The following is a 16,845-nucleotide window of genomic DNA, read 5'->3' as shown; positions in this document are numbered from 1 at the left end:
GCAGTGTGACATTAATTGAATTGACAAAAATGTCCGAGTTCAGTACTGTATCAAATATTGATTTGATCCTTCCATCTAAAGTATGTACATTGTGTTTTTTTGTGTCCTTCTCTGACCTTTATTTGTTCTCTTTACAGCCGTGCAATCAAGACTAATCAGGACCTGCTTCCAGAGACCCCATGGACTAATATCTTCTACGATGACTTCTGGGGCACCTTACTCACACACAGCGGCAGCCATAAGTCTTACCGGCCCCTCTGCACCCTCTCCTTCCGCCTAAACCATGCTGTGGGTGGGCTGGAGCCCTGGGGTTACCACCTGGTTAACGTGGCCCTCCACGGAGCCGTGACAGGCCTGTTCACCTCCCTGGCTCGCCTGCTGCTCGGAGGAGGCCTGTGGAGCCTGCTGGCGGGCCTTCTCTTCGCCTCTCACCCCATCCACACCGAGGCGGTGGCGGGCGTCGTGGGCCGGGCTGATGAAGGCGCTGCCCTGTTCTTCTTGCTGTCCCTGCTGTGCTACATGCGTCACTGCAAGCTGCGGGGCCACGCCGGGCCCTGGAGGCTCCTGGTCTGGTTCCTGGGCAGCCTGGGCTGCGCTGCGTGCAGCATGCTGTGGAAGGAGCTCGGAGTGACCGTCCTGGCCGTGTCGGCGCTGTACGACGTGTGTGTTTTCCACAAGCTCAAACTGCGACAGGTCATCATGCTCCTCTACAAGGTAAACAGTTTGTTCTCGCCCCACAGTGCTGCTTTTTCACATGTATCCCATTTCCTGCACCCGCTCCCTGAATCTGCCAAACAGAATTGGAAAGCTGATACGTATAGGTGTGTGCTTTGTGTGCCCTATATGTGTTTTTTGTTTGCAAAATAATTTGAAAAACATTTGCGAATGTATCCACAGCTGTGTCATTCGGGTCAGATTATCATGTTTTCCATTAAATCCAAGGAAACACATGTTGGGAAAGGAAAGCAAACAGAGTCATTTTTCTGTGTCTGTGCAGAAGGCGCAAACACTACTGCTGTTTTATAGCTATACCCATAAATGATTATTAATGCATCTACTGATAGGTAATCTGAGAGGAATGTAATTGATCATTATGGTAAAGAAAAATCATTATAGTAATTGGTAGGAGGGAGTTTTATTGCTTAATTCTTTCTGCCTCGGGGGAAGACTCACTCTAATAGGCTAAATTCTAAACATCAAAATTAAGATCCAGTTTAACCAATAAGAAGTTAATTAAACCAAACCCGAAGTGACAATGAGTAGCTAACTGCTCATTGGCCCATTAGTGTTTATCACTCTAAAACAGATGATGTCTTTCTAAAACATAATGATGAGAAGTGAGCTGTTTGCCACGATACACATTACAGCACTGGAACAAATCACTTTATGTCTCAGGGTCTTTCTTCTTTCATATATATATATATGAGACTGTGTGTGTGTTAGTATCTGTGTGTGTGTGTGTGTGTGTGTGTGTGTGTGTGTGTGTGTGTGTGTTTGCTTGTATATTCACATTGCGTACAGCAAGGCAAAGCGAAGAAAATGAAAACATTTTTCAAAAGAAATAGCTGAGATAACAAAAAGTAATGTCCATTTTATATTGTCTTGTTGCTTTTGAAGGATTCAGCTATCAAGTAGCCCGTTTTCGCCAACAGCTCCTGTCAGAAGTATTTACTGTTTGCCGTCTAGTCAGTGTGACATCCACAACTCTCAACCCATCATAACAAATTCAACAAGACGTGTGCACAAACGTGACAAAAGGGCTCCGGAGCAGCCAATGAGAGGGTGGCTCTCTCACACGCCCCGGCAAAGAACAACACTTAAAGATATGCCGCGGGGGAGAGGAGGGATGGGGTCAGCTAGAGAAGAGGCAGAAACTTAGAGATAGAAAGACTGCAAAAAAATGTTTTAATTGAAGAGCAAGTCTACCCCCTCCCTTTCATTGCTCAGCACAGTGTGGAAATGAAGAGTGAGGGCCTCTGCTGCTGTCCTCTCCACGCTGTCCTCTCATGATTTAAGCCTTATCTGACTCCCTGTGTCCTCTGGAGTATGGCCCATCCATTGCCGCAGGCAGACAGGCCTTCTAATGGCTTGTCAGGCATGGCTAGACTAGAGAGGAAACAGGGCCAAGAGGGCCGAGGGAGATGATGCCTCATAGCTGACAGTTTTTCAAGTTTTTGATCGAAAATCCACAAAGCCTGCTGATCCAATTGTCTTCGGGAAAAAAAATACACGCAGACTGGCAGATAGTTACACTTCTGGCATGGAGCGAGCCCTACAGATTTCTTTCATGGCTTGCCATCGTGGTTAACTAACTTGGCCAGTGTCTCCGGGGGCAGATGTGTTCTGCTACAGCACAGCGCGGCACATCCAGTGTAGCTTCTGAATTCCAGAGTGCTAATGCTGATAAAGGTTTTTTCTCTGATGCTGTGTAGTTTTTGTGTAACAATATTATTGATTGTCATAATTGAGGCACAAAAAGCAAGATTTAAAAGTCTTAAGATGTTTCTTGAAGGAATTTAAAATTCTAAGTCTCATGGCAAACATTTACGGGAAAGTTGATCCACAGTTTTGGTCAGTAGTGAGTCAAGGGTTCCTCTCCATATTTCTTTGTCTTCATTGTTGGTATGCATTTAATGTTCTAGTGTTAAATTACCCTGAGAAGACAGGAGCTGGGAGTGTAGAGCAAGTTAAGTATAGATGTGATAAACCATTCAGACCCGTATGAACTAGTTATAAGATTTAAAGGAGACAGGGAGCCAGTGTTAAGATGCTAAAATCTTTTTAAATTCTTGGGTTGTCCAGTTAAAAGGGCAGTGCAATAGTCAAGACAAGAGAAGACTAAAGCATGAATCTCTGTGCATCACAAAGTGCAAGATAGCATTATCTGATATATTTTCAAGGTTGGAAAATATTTGCCACTGATGGAACCTGTGTTGCCAGATGTTTAAAGCCTTTTAAAATTCTTCGACAGCAAGTTAAGTTAAATTTAGTCATATAGCCCCAAATCAGAAATTAGCCTCAAAGATTTACACCCTTTATCCTAAGCCCCCTGTGATGTTAGAAATTCTTCAGCCATTTCTAGTCAAAGCAGTGTAACAAAAGATTTCATCACTTCAGTCATTTGTAAGATTCACAGTAATAATGATTTCAGTGTTGATGCTGAAACGTTAGAAAAATATATATGTGTGTGTATATGTATATATATGTATATATATATATAAATATAAATATATATATATATATATATATATGTATATATGTATATATATATAAATATAAATATATATATATATACATATATATATATATATATATATATATATGTATATATATATATATTTATATTTATTTACTAAGGTAAATGATGAATGACCCTTGACACCAACCCCTGCCTTCCTTTAACAAAATGATAACATAGAAGGCTGCTAGCATACGCCCTTATTTTTTAAAATTGTACACTGCAGCTAGGGGTAGGGGGAAATGGATACAGCATAGTGTCACGATATTTTCCGTGGCGATATTGTATCAATACATGGGCGCCAAGTATCGATCTTTTATTATATACATCATCATCATCAATACAACTTTTGGTACTAGAATAATAAATTCAATCGCTTTTTCAGTCCACTAGATGGTGCTGATGTTTTTTTTCCTGGTGATGTCGGCAGAGGTCTTATTTAGCAGCATTTGGCAAGAAGTTCATCAAAACAAAGGTGGAGGCACATGAGACAGAAATCAGAAACACGCCGTCGGCATTTCAATCAAACGTCTGGACTTATGTTGGATATTTTGTTAACATGGGAGGATAGAAGGACTTGGATATAACACATGCGATTTGCAAGCAGTGTCTTATGAGAATATTCTGGGAATACTACAAACACTAAGTCACAGTGGATTAAACACTGCAGACCTTTTGCAAAAATGCAGCACAAGAATGGGGGATTGTGGTTTTATGAGGGTTTTGGTCAGTCTCTCTGCTTTGCATCACTTTTTGCTGCAATAAAGATGATTGAAGTCAGATGAGCATAGTGAAAACTTTTTCTTATGAGGTAAAATTGATCTTGACAGAGTTTTCCTTTGGGGAAATAATTTGCAGTTGGGAAAAAAGGTAATAAATTGCAAAATATTGTATCGCAATACTCAGCATATCGCAATATCGCAATAATATTGTATAGTGACTTAAGTATCGTGATAATATCGCTATCATGGGTCCACCCCTAACTGCAGCCATCCTAGTCCAGTCTTGTGCACAATTAAATGTGGAGGGAAAAAAGCCAATATCATATTCAACAAGTTTAAAGTGAACCGGCAACAAACTCTGGTATAATGACCAAATCTACTAACACACTAGATAGAGTCTGAAAAGAGAAATAGTCTTCTTTTGCAGCTAAGAGGAAAACTCACAGTGGGTTACTCTGCATTGAGGAAACAAATAAGGAACTGCGTGGGTTGTCAGGCGCTTTTGGAAACACTCTGCAAAACAACAAACTGTTCATTCTGTTTGGAAAAGACTGTAAAGCAGCACATTTTTCCATATGGCTTCAAATTCCTGACATGCAGCTTTAAGCTGACAATTGTCATTATCCTAGCGTGTCATTTAGTCGCACCGCAGACAACATAAAAGGACGCACGGACAGAGAGCTGTCATCATCACGTCAATCATGTTAACTTGGGAGGTTTCTTGTCCGCCTGTAATGTAACGGCGCTCTGTGATCATAGATTCATATGCATGAGTGTTGTGTGCATTGTGTCCACTACGGCAGTGTACACATTCGTCTCTCTTTGTCTCTGCGGAGGAAGGCGGTCACTTTGACTGATGATACGCAAAGGGAGTTATTCCTCAGGGCGAGTTGTGCCTTCAGCCGCCTGCATGATCATTAGTTGTGTACGGAGCTGAAAATCACAGTGACAATAAATACACCTCCCTACCTCCAGTTACGGCTCCAAACCTGGTCACCCACGCTGAAGTGTATGAATGGAAAAGCAGCGCTGTAACATTAATGTTCTCTGATAAGAGGGAATTGCATAAAAGCATGACAAAGTAACTGTCACCATGTCGCAACTTTCTCCTTGTTTGAGTACATGAAACCCATTCTTCAGTTGGACTAAAGAGCCCAGTTTGCCGCATGACTGACAGGCCACGGTGGGCCGGCGCTGCTTTTTATCACCGAGCTCTCTGCTCAGCTGCAGTCATTTGACATTTAACGTTGGAAATGGTGAAATGGGCCTTCTTATCTGATTGTGGCACGCAGTCAATTACATTAGAGTTTTATATCTGCTGCAAATCTCCCATTGTGTCATTACGGCTTCTGTGTGCGGTTTGAAGGTTGTAGGCAGGCGAGACGGGGAGCTTCACTGTAATTCCATGTAGGTTCATAACTCATTTCATCGGGACCTTAACTGTAGACACTCTGCATACAAATCAGAGGGAAGGAGGTAATACATGGATATTATCTTGATTTATTGGTTATATGTTGCATAGTGGAGCTTGGAAGAGGAGAAGCATGGGCTGCAATTACCCATATGTAAAAAATAAACCCAGAAAACAATCGCTTTAAGGATAAATAATTGTTTAAAAAGAGGCATCTTACATTAAAGCATGCTGTGTTCAAATTAGGTCAGAATATAATGTCAGTTTGAATACACCATAATTACTTTGTGTACTGTGCATGAGTCCCCTCTCGCAGGCTTTTGTCTGTGTGATGTCAGCTTCAGAGCTTACATGGATCCAGTTCTTCCATTCATCAAATTTAATTGTCCCTGGGCAATACAAAATCCTTAAAGGGATTAGACAAGTGCATGCCAACTTTATAATCTCCACTAGATTCTGTGAATATTATTCAGTGCATTCAGCGTAAAAGCTAATACAAGTTGACTACTTCTGCTCGTGTTCATGTCAGCGGCACAGGAACTTCTCCAGCTGAAAGAATTAAAGAGCAGAGAGAGATGGCAAGAGAGAAACAATAGTGCTGAGACAGTAATTGAATAAGCACATGTTGGGTTAACGGTGGCGCTGGAGTCAAAGCTCTTGGCATTCTCTAGCATCCAAACCTTGGGAAAAGCTTTTAAGAAGAGATCTAGTGCAACCTTTGCAAGAAAAATATGGTGGCTTGGTGCTGCACGATATAGTCAAAACAATTCTTTCTTACAGAATATGCCTGTGTTAAAGGGATGGCTTTGGTGGTTTTTTTTTGTTTTTTTATCTTTGAGGTTTTTTAATCATCCTGTATTCAAACTCAAAACTTAAATTTTTGGTCTAAATGTGGATGTTTTGGCCTAAAAGTACTATTTTCCCAAGCCATTCTACGAACTTTTTATGACGTCACCAGACATAGGTTTCTGCACAGTGTTGTTGCAACATATAAACCCACTTCCTGCTGTGGACGCCACCTTAGTTCAACTAAATGATCGAGCCAGTGGTAGACCAGCAACTCCCATGTGCTGTGAGGTAAAATTACTATTTCTGTCAATGGTCTGGTGGCTTCGAAGAGATCGCAGAAAAAGCTTCTGTTCCCGTCGGAAAGAGCTGTCTGAAGGCAAGTTAAGGTGATAAAATAATCTTAATATAGGAAACACTTAAACTAATGTTATTTTTTTAGGTGCTCCTTTTTTTTAAGGAGGCTTAGATAGTATATGCTGCTGCTCCCATCCACAGCCACCAGACTCCATTGATAAAATCAGTAATTTTACCTGGCAGGCCACAATGAGTTACTAGTAACCACCACCTCTTATCATTTACTTAGTTGGTGTCATTGTGTGACTTTCGGCGCTATCAGCGCCTTTAACCTACATGACCGCTTTTTGATAACGGCTAAGTGGAAGATTCCATTTGAAACACAGAATACACAGATAGGCCTGTCCTTTAGGATGTAGTTTAACCTACTGCGACCCGTAATCTCTGATATACCTTTTAACAAGCATTACCCCCCTTCCTCTCCCTCCCTCCAGTCATTAGCCTGTATGTTTAGTGTTGAACCCACCAGCACTCACAGCGTTGATAACCGTGCCAGTGTAAATCCACAGCTAACTGTGTGCTCTAATTACTTCTCTCCAAGACATGTGCTGTCTTCAAAAGTGGAAAAAAAAGCCCTGTCATTAAATTGTTTACTCAATCTGACCTTTACAGTGGTGATATTCTCCAGTTGCCTTTGTGCCTGATTAAAGCATTTATGGCCATGTGTTCTTATGCATCGAGCTACTCCCAGGCAATGAGTTTACAGCGTTCAAATGTAACAGTGTTGGCAATCGCGTAAACCGCAAATTTATGTGGAAAATACGTGCTTTTTTACGAGAGCGTTTCCTGCACAGCATTAGTTAATAGGCTCATTTTCAATGAGAGATACTGAAACACAATAGGGCTCCTAATTTAGTTTAGGAAGGAATGCTTTTTAATGTGATCTCACAGTGTTTATTCCATAGCATAATGCAGTAAATTGTCTTTCCTGAGGACTGAGGTGTTCTTTCTTTGTTAGTTGACCAATAAAATAAATGTTTAGACAATTGAAGACCGTGTAATTGGCCTGAACGCAGGCTCTGGTGATGGGAAAAACAGGACCTGTTTTGCCCTATAATTCAATGTAAACATCTTCTCTACAATTTGACTCCTTTTCTTTAGAAGTGCGGCTCTGTTTAGTCATGAGGATCCATTCTTCTTTTGTTTGACAGTCCTGCCCACATAATGCTACACTCCCTGTCCACATTTTCAACCAGAGAGAAAGTGTCAGTGAGTTCTTTTCACGCTGGGCAGACAATGCTGATTGTGAACATGCAGGTACAGTATGAGCCACAGTCCCTGAGGGGCTGACACTCAGCAACCCTTTGAAAACACTATCCAGAAATCTGATGCTTGGAAAGTGTAAGCTGGATAAAGAGGAATTATCTTGCTGATGTCATGTCAACGCTGTACATCCATCAGGACTTCCTGAGCACACAAAGGCTCAGATATGTCTTCAGAGAAACTGGAGACATTCCTCTGCGATTGCTTTTGTTTGAGTCCAACGTCAGACGACGCGGCTGCTTGAAAATGATTTTCAAATCTGGGACGAGACCCAGCTGGCCCTTAGTGAATGTCAAGCTCACGCACTTTATCTCTTCACACCTCCCGTCTTCTGTTCACACTTAGGCCATTAGCGCAAGGTCACTGCTTACGCTGTGTGTGTGTTTGTGTCTGGAGGGTGACAGAGTTGACAGAGTTTACCTGGGAGCTCAGGTGTGGTGGTGCTGGTGAGGTCGGTGAGGCCTGACCTAAGGGAGGCCAGATGAGAGATGGGGGGTCCCTCTGAACATATGCATGAATGCAGTGCATGTTTACGTGCTGAGGTGTGTGTGAGCTATAGACCCTACATAAAAAATATGACATCCATACATACCCTTGCTGTGTATTAGATGAGGTAAAAGGAAACACAGCCCTGCCAATACATTCTTACCTGGGGCTCCACAGATGCTCCTCCATGCTCTAATGGCTCCTGTCACCGTGTGATGGATTGGGCCTGGTGGGCTCAGCTAGTGCCCCCTGCCCTCACCCACCTGCCTCTCACTTGGGGATATACACCACCGCTTCTGGTCTGGATATGGAGATGGGCAGTGGGAGGCATGCATAATGGAAACACATTTCTAGAAAACAAAAGGTTATATAGGTATATGTTGTTGGTTGTGTAACTCTAAGGAATAGTTTGACAGTATCGTGCTTAGTCACTTTCTTGCTCAGAGTTAGAAGAGAAGACTGATACCACTCTCATATCTGCATGGTAAATATGAAGATACAGCCAGCACTTAGCTCAGCACAGAGTGGAAACATGGTGAAATAGCTAGACATTAGTCTTGTTGTTGCTGTAAGCTCACCAGGCAATCAGTGGAGAATCCAGGAAATTACTGTGCTCAAGAAATAGTCCCACACATGAACCCAACATGTCCTCATACCTGAATGACAGAATACGTTGTTTGCAAATGACTCCCAAAATGACAAATATGACAGCTAGAATGTACCAGCGTCACATGCTTGTAGCCTAAAGCTTACAACACAGGTGCTGCTGTGGCACATTGTTTGATGCATGTCAAGTACCACCCCTAGCATACACCGGAGGCGTTGCACTGCAGTTCACTGACAGATGACCACACAAAGTTATTGCTGCCTTTACTGAAATATCTATACTTCTTGCACCTCTGCATTAGCTTAAAATCATGTTTGGAGACCCTTAAATTAAACTTGATTTCTCACCTGAAGAGCCAGTTTCCTGAGATATGACTTGCCAGGCAATATCTTTTTGGCCATTGTCCTTATAACTACGGGATCGTGCGTCATTAAGCTCGGGATATTTCTTAACCTCAACGAGTCTCTCGTCATCCATTTTTTGTCACACGAGACAGCAACAGAGTTCTCTTTATACATCCATTGTGACAAGAGGTGTCGAGCTGGTATTTACAGAGCAAGTGAGGGAAAAATGCTTTCAGTTCCAGGGACGACAAGGCTGGAAATAGGACAGTGGCGTAAGTTTGCTGCAGGGTGGCACGTACAGGAGCGCCGACGTGTCTAGCTGCTGCCAGTGTGGGGTTGTGCATTAAAAATAATAGGGGCATATTTTTTTACGTGCAGTTTTTGCCGCTGGTGTGTTTTTGGTGTAAGAGTTGCAGTTTTAAACACGTGGTTAACTTTGTGAAACTGTCACAGTTCAGTAACAAAAATTCTTGGTTAGGTCTAGTAAAAAAGATCATGTTTCAGGTTAAAATAAGTGCATTTGTTACGTAACTTCAGCTACAAACAAAAGTTAAGGACATTACTTAAGTTTGATCGGTAAATTAAAATAAGCCAACTTGGACACGAACATCAGTCTACTGGGTGAAAGTCCTGTGCTTCTCTAACCCATCCATCCATCTCGACGTCCTCCCTACACGGACTTTCTTGCTGATTATACTATGTCACTTGGTTTCCTACTTTGCTCCTGTCATAATTTTTGCAGCCACTAGAGGTCGCCGCCTAACAATAAACAAAAATGTAGGACATAAGAAGTGTCCTGCACAGACGACCTGTACAGCCGTGTTTTGGGGGGAGGATGGTCTTGTACAACCATTTATCATTCTTTATTCGTCAGGTATTGGATAGATTAAACAAACGAGATATAACTTGTTATCAGTGAGCTTTGCAGGTGCTAGCTGGAGGATTTTGTTACCTTTGGACTGAGCCAGGCTAGCTGTTTCACCCTGTGTCCACTCTTTATGCTAAGCTAAGCTAACCAGCTGCTTATAATTGCTACATATTTGATATGAGTGGTATCTGCTCATCTAATTCTCAGCAAAAAAGGGAATATGTGTGCTTACCAAAATGTCGAACTATTCCTTAATAAAAAGCTGCTGTTACTTTAGTCTCCCACTCTGCAGAATAAGACATACAGTAGCAGGGTAATAGTGAAGACATTCTAAACACAGATGACTGAACAGGTCTTTCGACCCCTGAATGTCTTCGCTGTGGGGTAAAATGAGGCGAGCGCAACCACAGTGATAGAAAGTGACTCGAGCTGGGTTTGCTTCAGCCTACCGTCCATCAGGCGTAAGTGAACCTGACAGGCAGGGTGCCAGCGACAGCCAGAACAGTGACCCTGACTGTGCCTGCTGTGAGAAGATGGGAGCGGAGAGAAAAAGGGTGAACAAACCCTGAAACAAAGCCTCGCGTCAGTATAAAAAACAAAAGTGAAATACAGCGTGCAGCTTGAAATATTGCACACCACCCCTTGCTTAACTTCTCACTGAAAATGATCACATACCCTGTTCTTTTTATAGCATGTCGATAGTGGCATGTTATGTAAGACCTCAGTCCTGGAGAGGAATGTCCTGCAGCACCAGTGTCCCGCAGCATTGGGTTGTCTTAATGGATGCCTGTATAGATCTGCTGGTTTGTCTGTTTTCCCAGCATCATTAAGCTCTTACAAGAGATAATTGATTCACGCAGAGATATTACATCAAATAACAAACTCAGGGTAAAGAAATTCACCTCATTTTAATTAACTGAGACATGCTTCAGTGTATTTTCTCTCTCTGGACAGCCCTGAACCACATTGGACCAACTCTTCCAACACGTTCTTAACTCAACTGTTATTTTATATTCAAAGATTTGCAAACTATAGTTTTGTACATCAACACAAGTGAAATATAGTTTGGGCCTTTGTTTCAGTTGCTGACCATACTTACTATTTATGGCTCCTTTTTATGGTCTCAGCAAATAAACTGGCATGTAAAATCAGTCAGCCAGGGCTGCATTACTGAGACTTCCCGCTACTATACCAGTAAAAACAAAAGGGTCAAAGCATTTGTTAGGCCTCATGTGGACATTTAGTGCAGTTTCAGAATAAATCTACATTTTATTCTTTTTTCTTTCTCTTTGAATTGCATAGTTTTGTTACTCTAATTGAACTGAAAGAAGTGTTTTGTTCGAAACAATACAGTTTGATTATGTACATAATTTTACACAGTGCAGAGTTGTTCACAAACTCTATTAGTTTTAGAGTTATCTTTTTATTGAGCTTTACGAAACAATGAATATGAGAACCGGAGCAGCTCAAAGCCTTATAACAGATTTACAGTACTCTTGGGATTTTTCTCATGTTAGTTGTTTGTGTACTTCTCACTGTAAATATGGCTTTTAGAAATCCCAATCAAAACAAGCACCACCAGATACTATAAACTGCTGCCAAAATCTTTCCGGTGGACGAGAGAAATGAAATCATTCAGATGTGGAACAGGCAGACTGCCACTTTCAACAAACAAAGGAGACAAATATAGGCCTATCTACAAGTTCTATCATCACGTCCTGTAATAGTCACAAAGGCTCCTAAAGGCAGAGCGGTCCAGTCTATTACCTGAATAGATTCAGTCCCAGCAGTAATTCCCCTTCTGCATGCTGCTACAAAAGACCGCTGCGTTTTGCAGCAGAGGTCCTATCATCACCGCTGGCGCTCCCAGCACAGGGGGCGAGAACTGAAGAGAAGCGGGACACGTGCGAAAGACACGCAGAAAAAAAAATGTGTTGTAGAGGAGGGGAGAGACGTTAATGGACGGGGCAGCCAGGGGACAGAGAGAGGGAAGGAAAGAGAGTCTGCTGGAGACATTTTCAGGAGGAGGCAGAGTCTGTGTGATGCTCCTCCGTCAGACGGCCTGTCGCTCCCCATGAACCATCAGACGCTGGATGCTCTATTTTAGGATGCACAGGCTGGGGACTCATAAACCAAGCTGGTGCTGTAGCTGTTTATTAATCATGGGATTTCAGTGAGTCATAGAGGTTGTTCTCTGAGCACATATGAAACCTTCATTTTTATTTATTTATTTATTTGTTTAGTAATGGTTTCCAACATTTATTCTTTATTTAAGTGTAGTATATTTCATGTTGATGTGCGTCTCCTTCCTTACAGTGCTGCTAAACCTCTGTTATTGGGTTCTACATATGGTTATGCTCAGAGGCTTATGAAGGCTTAGGAAAAATATATTTAGGGGATTTTTTTTTAACATGAAAATGGCAATTAAAATCGAATTTGTTTGTTGAAATAAATAAACAAATATACTATATATGGGCCTACAATTTTTGCCTCTATTAGTGCTGGTTTTAATGGTAATGTTTCACACCTTTATACAAGCAGACAGGGGAAAAAAAGCTCTCAATTACAACTTAAATTAAAGCAGTGTAAATTCACAAACCTCAATGCCAAGTTTCAGCCACAGCACAAAACCCGTGGCTGTGGGAGGGTGGGGAAATTTTTATGGACCGACCCACAAATCAGCCAGCAAACCAAACGACAGAGCGAGCTATATGGTCACAGCAGTAAAGGCAAGATATGATAATGTTCTTAACAACATTTACTTTACACATACAATATTATTTGCTGGGACAAAAAGTAACAGCAATCTTCTCCTGAACATACAGGAAAATGTTTAGGTATTATGTCGTCAACCTTTCTTAGATTCAAGGATTCCCGTATTTTTCCAGCAGGGGTGCCAGGTTTTCCCTAACTCCATCTTCTTGTTTGAGATGATTTGCTGCTTTTCTCTGTCGTGTGTGATGTTAAACTGAAGAGCCTGGGGCTTTAGACTGTGGTTAGACAGAGCAGGTGGCTTGGGAGTGTTGCCTTGGGCTGCTTGTGACAAGCACTTTGGCTGCTTTGTGGCATTTAGGTATACACGTGTAGTCATTCATTTTCCTCACACATTTTGTTTTTTCTTCTCTTCTCTTCTCCTCATTTAAATACTTATTCATAAAGAAGAAAGATGATGTACTTTATTATTTTTTCACTCTGTTGTCATACACACACATGTACAAACAGGACCATTACATGCATTATATGGAGGCAAACTGGCACCTCTACAGCTACTAGTCCACGCTCTATATTTGGTCCTGACGGGGATTTGACCCACTGATCCCTATGGGCTGAGCTACACCTATTAGTGTGTTGTAACTGCATTACTGTTGTTTTACATTTCTGTTTATTTCTGAAAATGACTGAGATACATGCTGTAGCTGCGACAGATATAACTGTAGGCAGTGTGTATTAAAGATGGGGTTTTTATTCTGAGATATCTGCCGGTCTGAAAAGTAAAAATGAGTCTGTGTAGCGTACATAATGGGCAGCATTATGTCTCCATGGGCTTGTGCTCTGGGAAGATGAGGATGTGGAGTCATAATGATTTGCTCTGTTGTCACATGAAGATTGTGATAGGATCTCAGAACTTGTTAATTCAAAATCATAATGTTATCTAGCTAAAACATGTGAGACTCATGTTATCATCTGGTGTAGGGAGGGACAGACATTGTGAATTGAATTGTGAATTGTTGATGATAAATCTGAGATAAGATTGGTGCATCTTTGGTCCAGAATTATTCCCAAAATCTTCCACTGAGTTCTTCTTCTTGTCTTTTTTATATCCCAGTTTATCAGTCTAACCCTTTTGGCATGTTAATGCAGCCATGAAAGACAGAGTGCTGCTCTTTAGCTATTTTCCCCTCATTTCTGCTCTTGCACTACTCTCTAATTGTTTTCAAATTCTTTCTTGTTTAGCTGCTGAGTTGCAGTTTTTGTCCTTAAAGATTCAGTCAACCGTGTGGACTAAATGGACTCTGGCCCACGCCCAATTCTAATTTCTCCTCTGTGACACACTGGAATGATTATCGCAGTGGTAAAGCGAAGCCACACGGGACAATCTTTCGGTTGTAAACATGGATGCAAATTGTGGAAAGAATCCTGCTCCACAATGGGATCTGCGAAGAGACGTTCAGTAGCGTTGAGAGTCACATTGATTAAATCCTGTCATTATTTGTGACCAATGCTTGATGTTGCGACATTAACTCAGCTTAAAACTTCCCTTCAAGACTCATAATATTACAAAGTTATATTATGTATACACATTTGCATAACAGTTTGTTTTCCCTCTGGCATGATATCCAACTCAGGATTAATAATGCATTAATATCCTGGCTGTGAATACCCTTCACCATCCTGTCACAGAGAGATTGCACCAAAAGGAGACATGCAGGTGCTTGATTTCTCCACCAGTACGTCTGGGAATTCTTCTCTCAATCCCAGGATTCATTGGTAATCTCCAGGCGTACAGGTGTAGAATTGAGTTATCATGCCCTTGTGGGAGTTCAATCCTGCATATGGAGACTCTGAGACCTACAGAAAGATGTTTGCCAGCGTATTCTCACAGCATTGAAGGTTTTCTGTCAGATCTCTCAGGCTCCTTCTCTCTTTCTCTTTGTCTCTCCTGGGTGCGCTTTATATTCCTCTCTGTCTCTGGCCAGTTTTGATTTACATCTTTGCTGAAAACTACAAATTAAAGTAATTTCATGGTCCTTAAGTGACTTTTATGATTCTGGGATGATTTTATGAGTTTGATCTATGGCTCCATTCCTTTACAAATGAAGCAATGCCCTTTTGGGATTCTGAGTTAATTCTACCAGGCGGATATTCTCTGAAAGCTCCAGGTTTTTAATTAAGTTTTGGAAAAAGAGCAGCACCACCTGCATGTGTGTATTCACCTTGTATTTCTTATCAACAAAGGGCTCGGTCTAAACTGCAAATAATGCATTATTATTACTTGTATAACCCTTTATTGTTATGTTCTCTTCAGTTTTATTCTTGTAGCAAATTGACTAAATGTCATATTTATATTTTAACACAGTGAGCAGATAGGGAAGATCGTCCTATTATATTTAAACCACCCTGCTCTTTTAAATTTGCCATGCTGGCTGAGGTGCTCGAGGGATTACAGTGTCTGTTTGTCCTCCACTTTGGTCCAGATTGAAATGTATCTGCCATTATTGGATGGATTGCTATTAAAATTTTGTGCAGACATTTATGCTCCCCTCAGGACGATCTGTAAAAACTTAAACGTTACATTTTTAATTCAATTTTCAAAGGTCAAAACTTTTATTTGTCCAATGCTCACTGGTGTATGACCACATGTCTGTAAAATTATGACATTCCCCTTTAGCCTAAGGTGTACTTTGTGTTTAGTCCAAAATAGCATAACACAACAAACCTCAGCCCCTTTTCCACTTGACAAAAACCCATTAACACCCACTAATATCTGACTTTTGTCTGTTGTGGAAAAGGTTACAATCTGCTTTTACTCCATGGTCAAATGACTCGGCTGTAGTTAAGGGTATTTATTGGCTCCAGCATCAGCTTTGATCGGCAGTAATGGAAATATGACACCAGGGCAGATGCGCTAATTTTGACTCATTTGCCGGCATGATGCAATAATAGGCCGCCACAAAATACTGTCCATCTTCGTCTCAGCAGAGCTCAAACAATGTTCAAAATTCAGTCGGCATAGATTTCGAGAGACAGACTAAATAAGTAAGTGATAATGTAAAAAAGGAGTAACACAACATTTTGATAGGCCTTCATGCTGCTTTCTCCTGTTTACTAACCTGATTTCTGGCACCTCCATGGCGTTAAACATTACACACCAGAAGAAATGAAAAACAGAAAGGCATACTCATCTGCTGCAATGTGAAAGCAGTCTGTTGTCTCTTTGTATGTGTGCATATATGTGCTAATTTTGGTGAAAAATAACATGAACAGCTGCTAAACAATTTGATTGTTATTGCTAGCTTGTTAGCGTGTTAAATTTGGCATTTATTTCAATGCACTGTTTCACTTAAACATGTAATAACTGATTTATTTGTCCACTTGTGGCCAGCATTAACAAATTGTGAACACAAAATTGACACATCATCACCTTAAAAGTTGAGAAATTGTTAGCAACGGTAGCTTATTTACACATCCAACAGTTATGTAAATATCTGTCTCTTAAGCTGATAAATGCTCCATTATGTTCACCAGCTAATTCCAAACTTTGTCTGTCTGCTGTTTGGAGCTGAGTAAAAAATGTACAGTGGGGTTTTGGAGCTTTTTCACTGGAAATAGCTGCCCGCTGTGGCTGAAAAATGATGCTGTGAAAGCGGTGAGAGTGAACCAAAACAGAGAAGTTGTGGCCAGAGAGCTAAACAATGAGCTGAAACTCACTGTAAATCTACATACAGCGGATCAGACGTGCAGATTAGGGTGATAATTTTCTGCAGGTGCAACATTACAAGTGACTCCTTTCATATTGTGACATTGTTTTCATGTTGTTAGTTGATGTGTGTAAGTGTGGACTTGTTCCTTAGAGACAAATCATCGGACTGCTTTTCATTTATCTAAAAAAAATCAAGGTTCCACTGGTAAGAAGAGGAACACTATCATTTGATGATGAATCTTGACCTTGGCTTCTTCATGGTTGAAGCTTGTTTCTGCTGTTCGTCATCATCCCACACCGCAAGTCATCTTTTTACGTTTCCTGAGCTCCTCTCGTGCTTGT

At 41.2% G+C, this 16,845-nt stretch overlaps 1 protein-coding gene across 1 annotated transcript in view; it reads left to right on the top strand.

The window, feature by feature from the left end:
- Window positions 1–16,845, top strand: part of tmtc2b (transmembrane O-mannosyltransferase targeting cadherins 2b) — a 122,672-nt gene that overhangs the window by 54,557 nt on the left and 51,270 nt on the right. The window contains exon 2 of the mRNA XM_049573579.1: window positions 138–714. Coding sequence (XP_049429536.1) covers window positions 138–714 — 577 coding nt within the window. The remainder of the gene's footprint in view (window positions 1–137; window positions 715–16,845) is intronic.

This window comes from Epinephelus fuscoguttatus, linkage group LG4, assembly GCF_011397635.1.
Source record: "Epinephelus fuscoguttatus linkage group LG4, E.fuscoguttatus.final_Chr_v1".
NCBI classification, from domain to species: domain Eukaryota; kingdom Metazoa; phylum Chordata; class Actinopteri; order Perciformes; family Serranidae; genus Epinephelus; species Epinephelus fuscoguttatus.
Note: the sequence above shows the minus strand (reverse complement) of the source record. Positions and strands in the feature narration are given on the sequence as shown.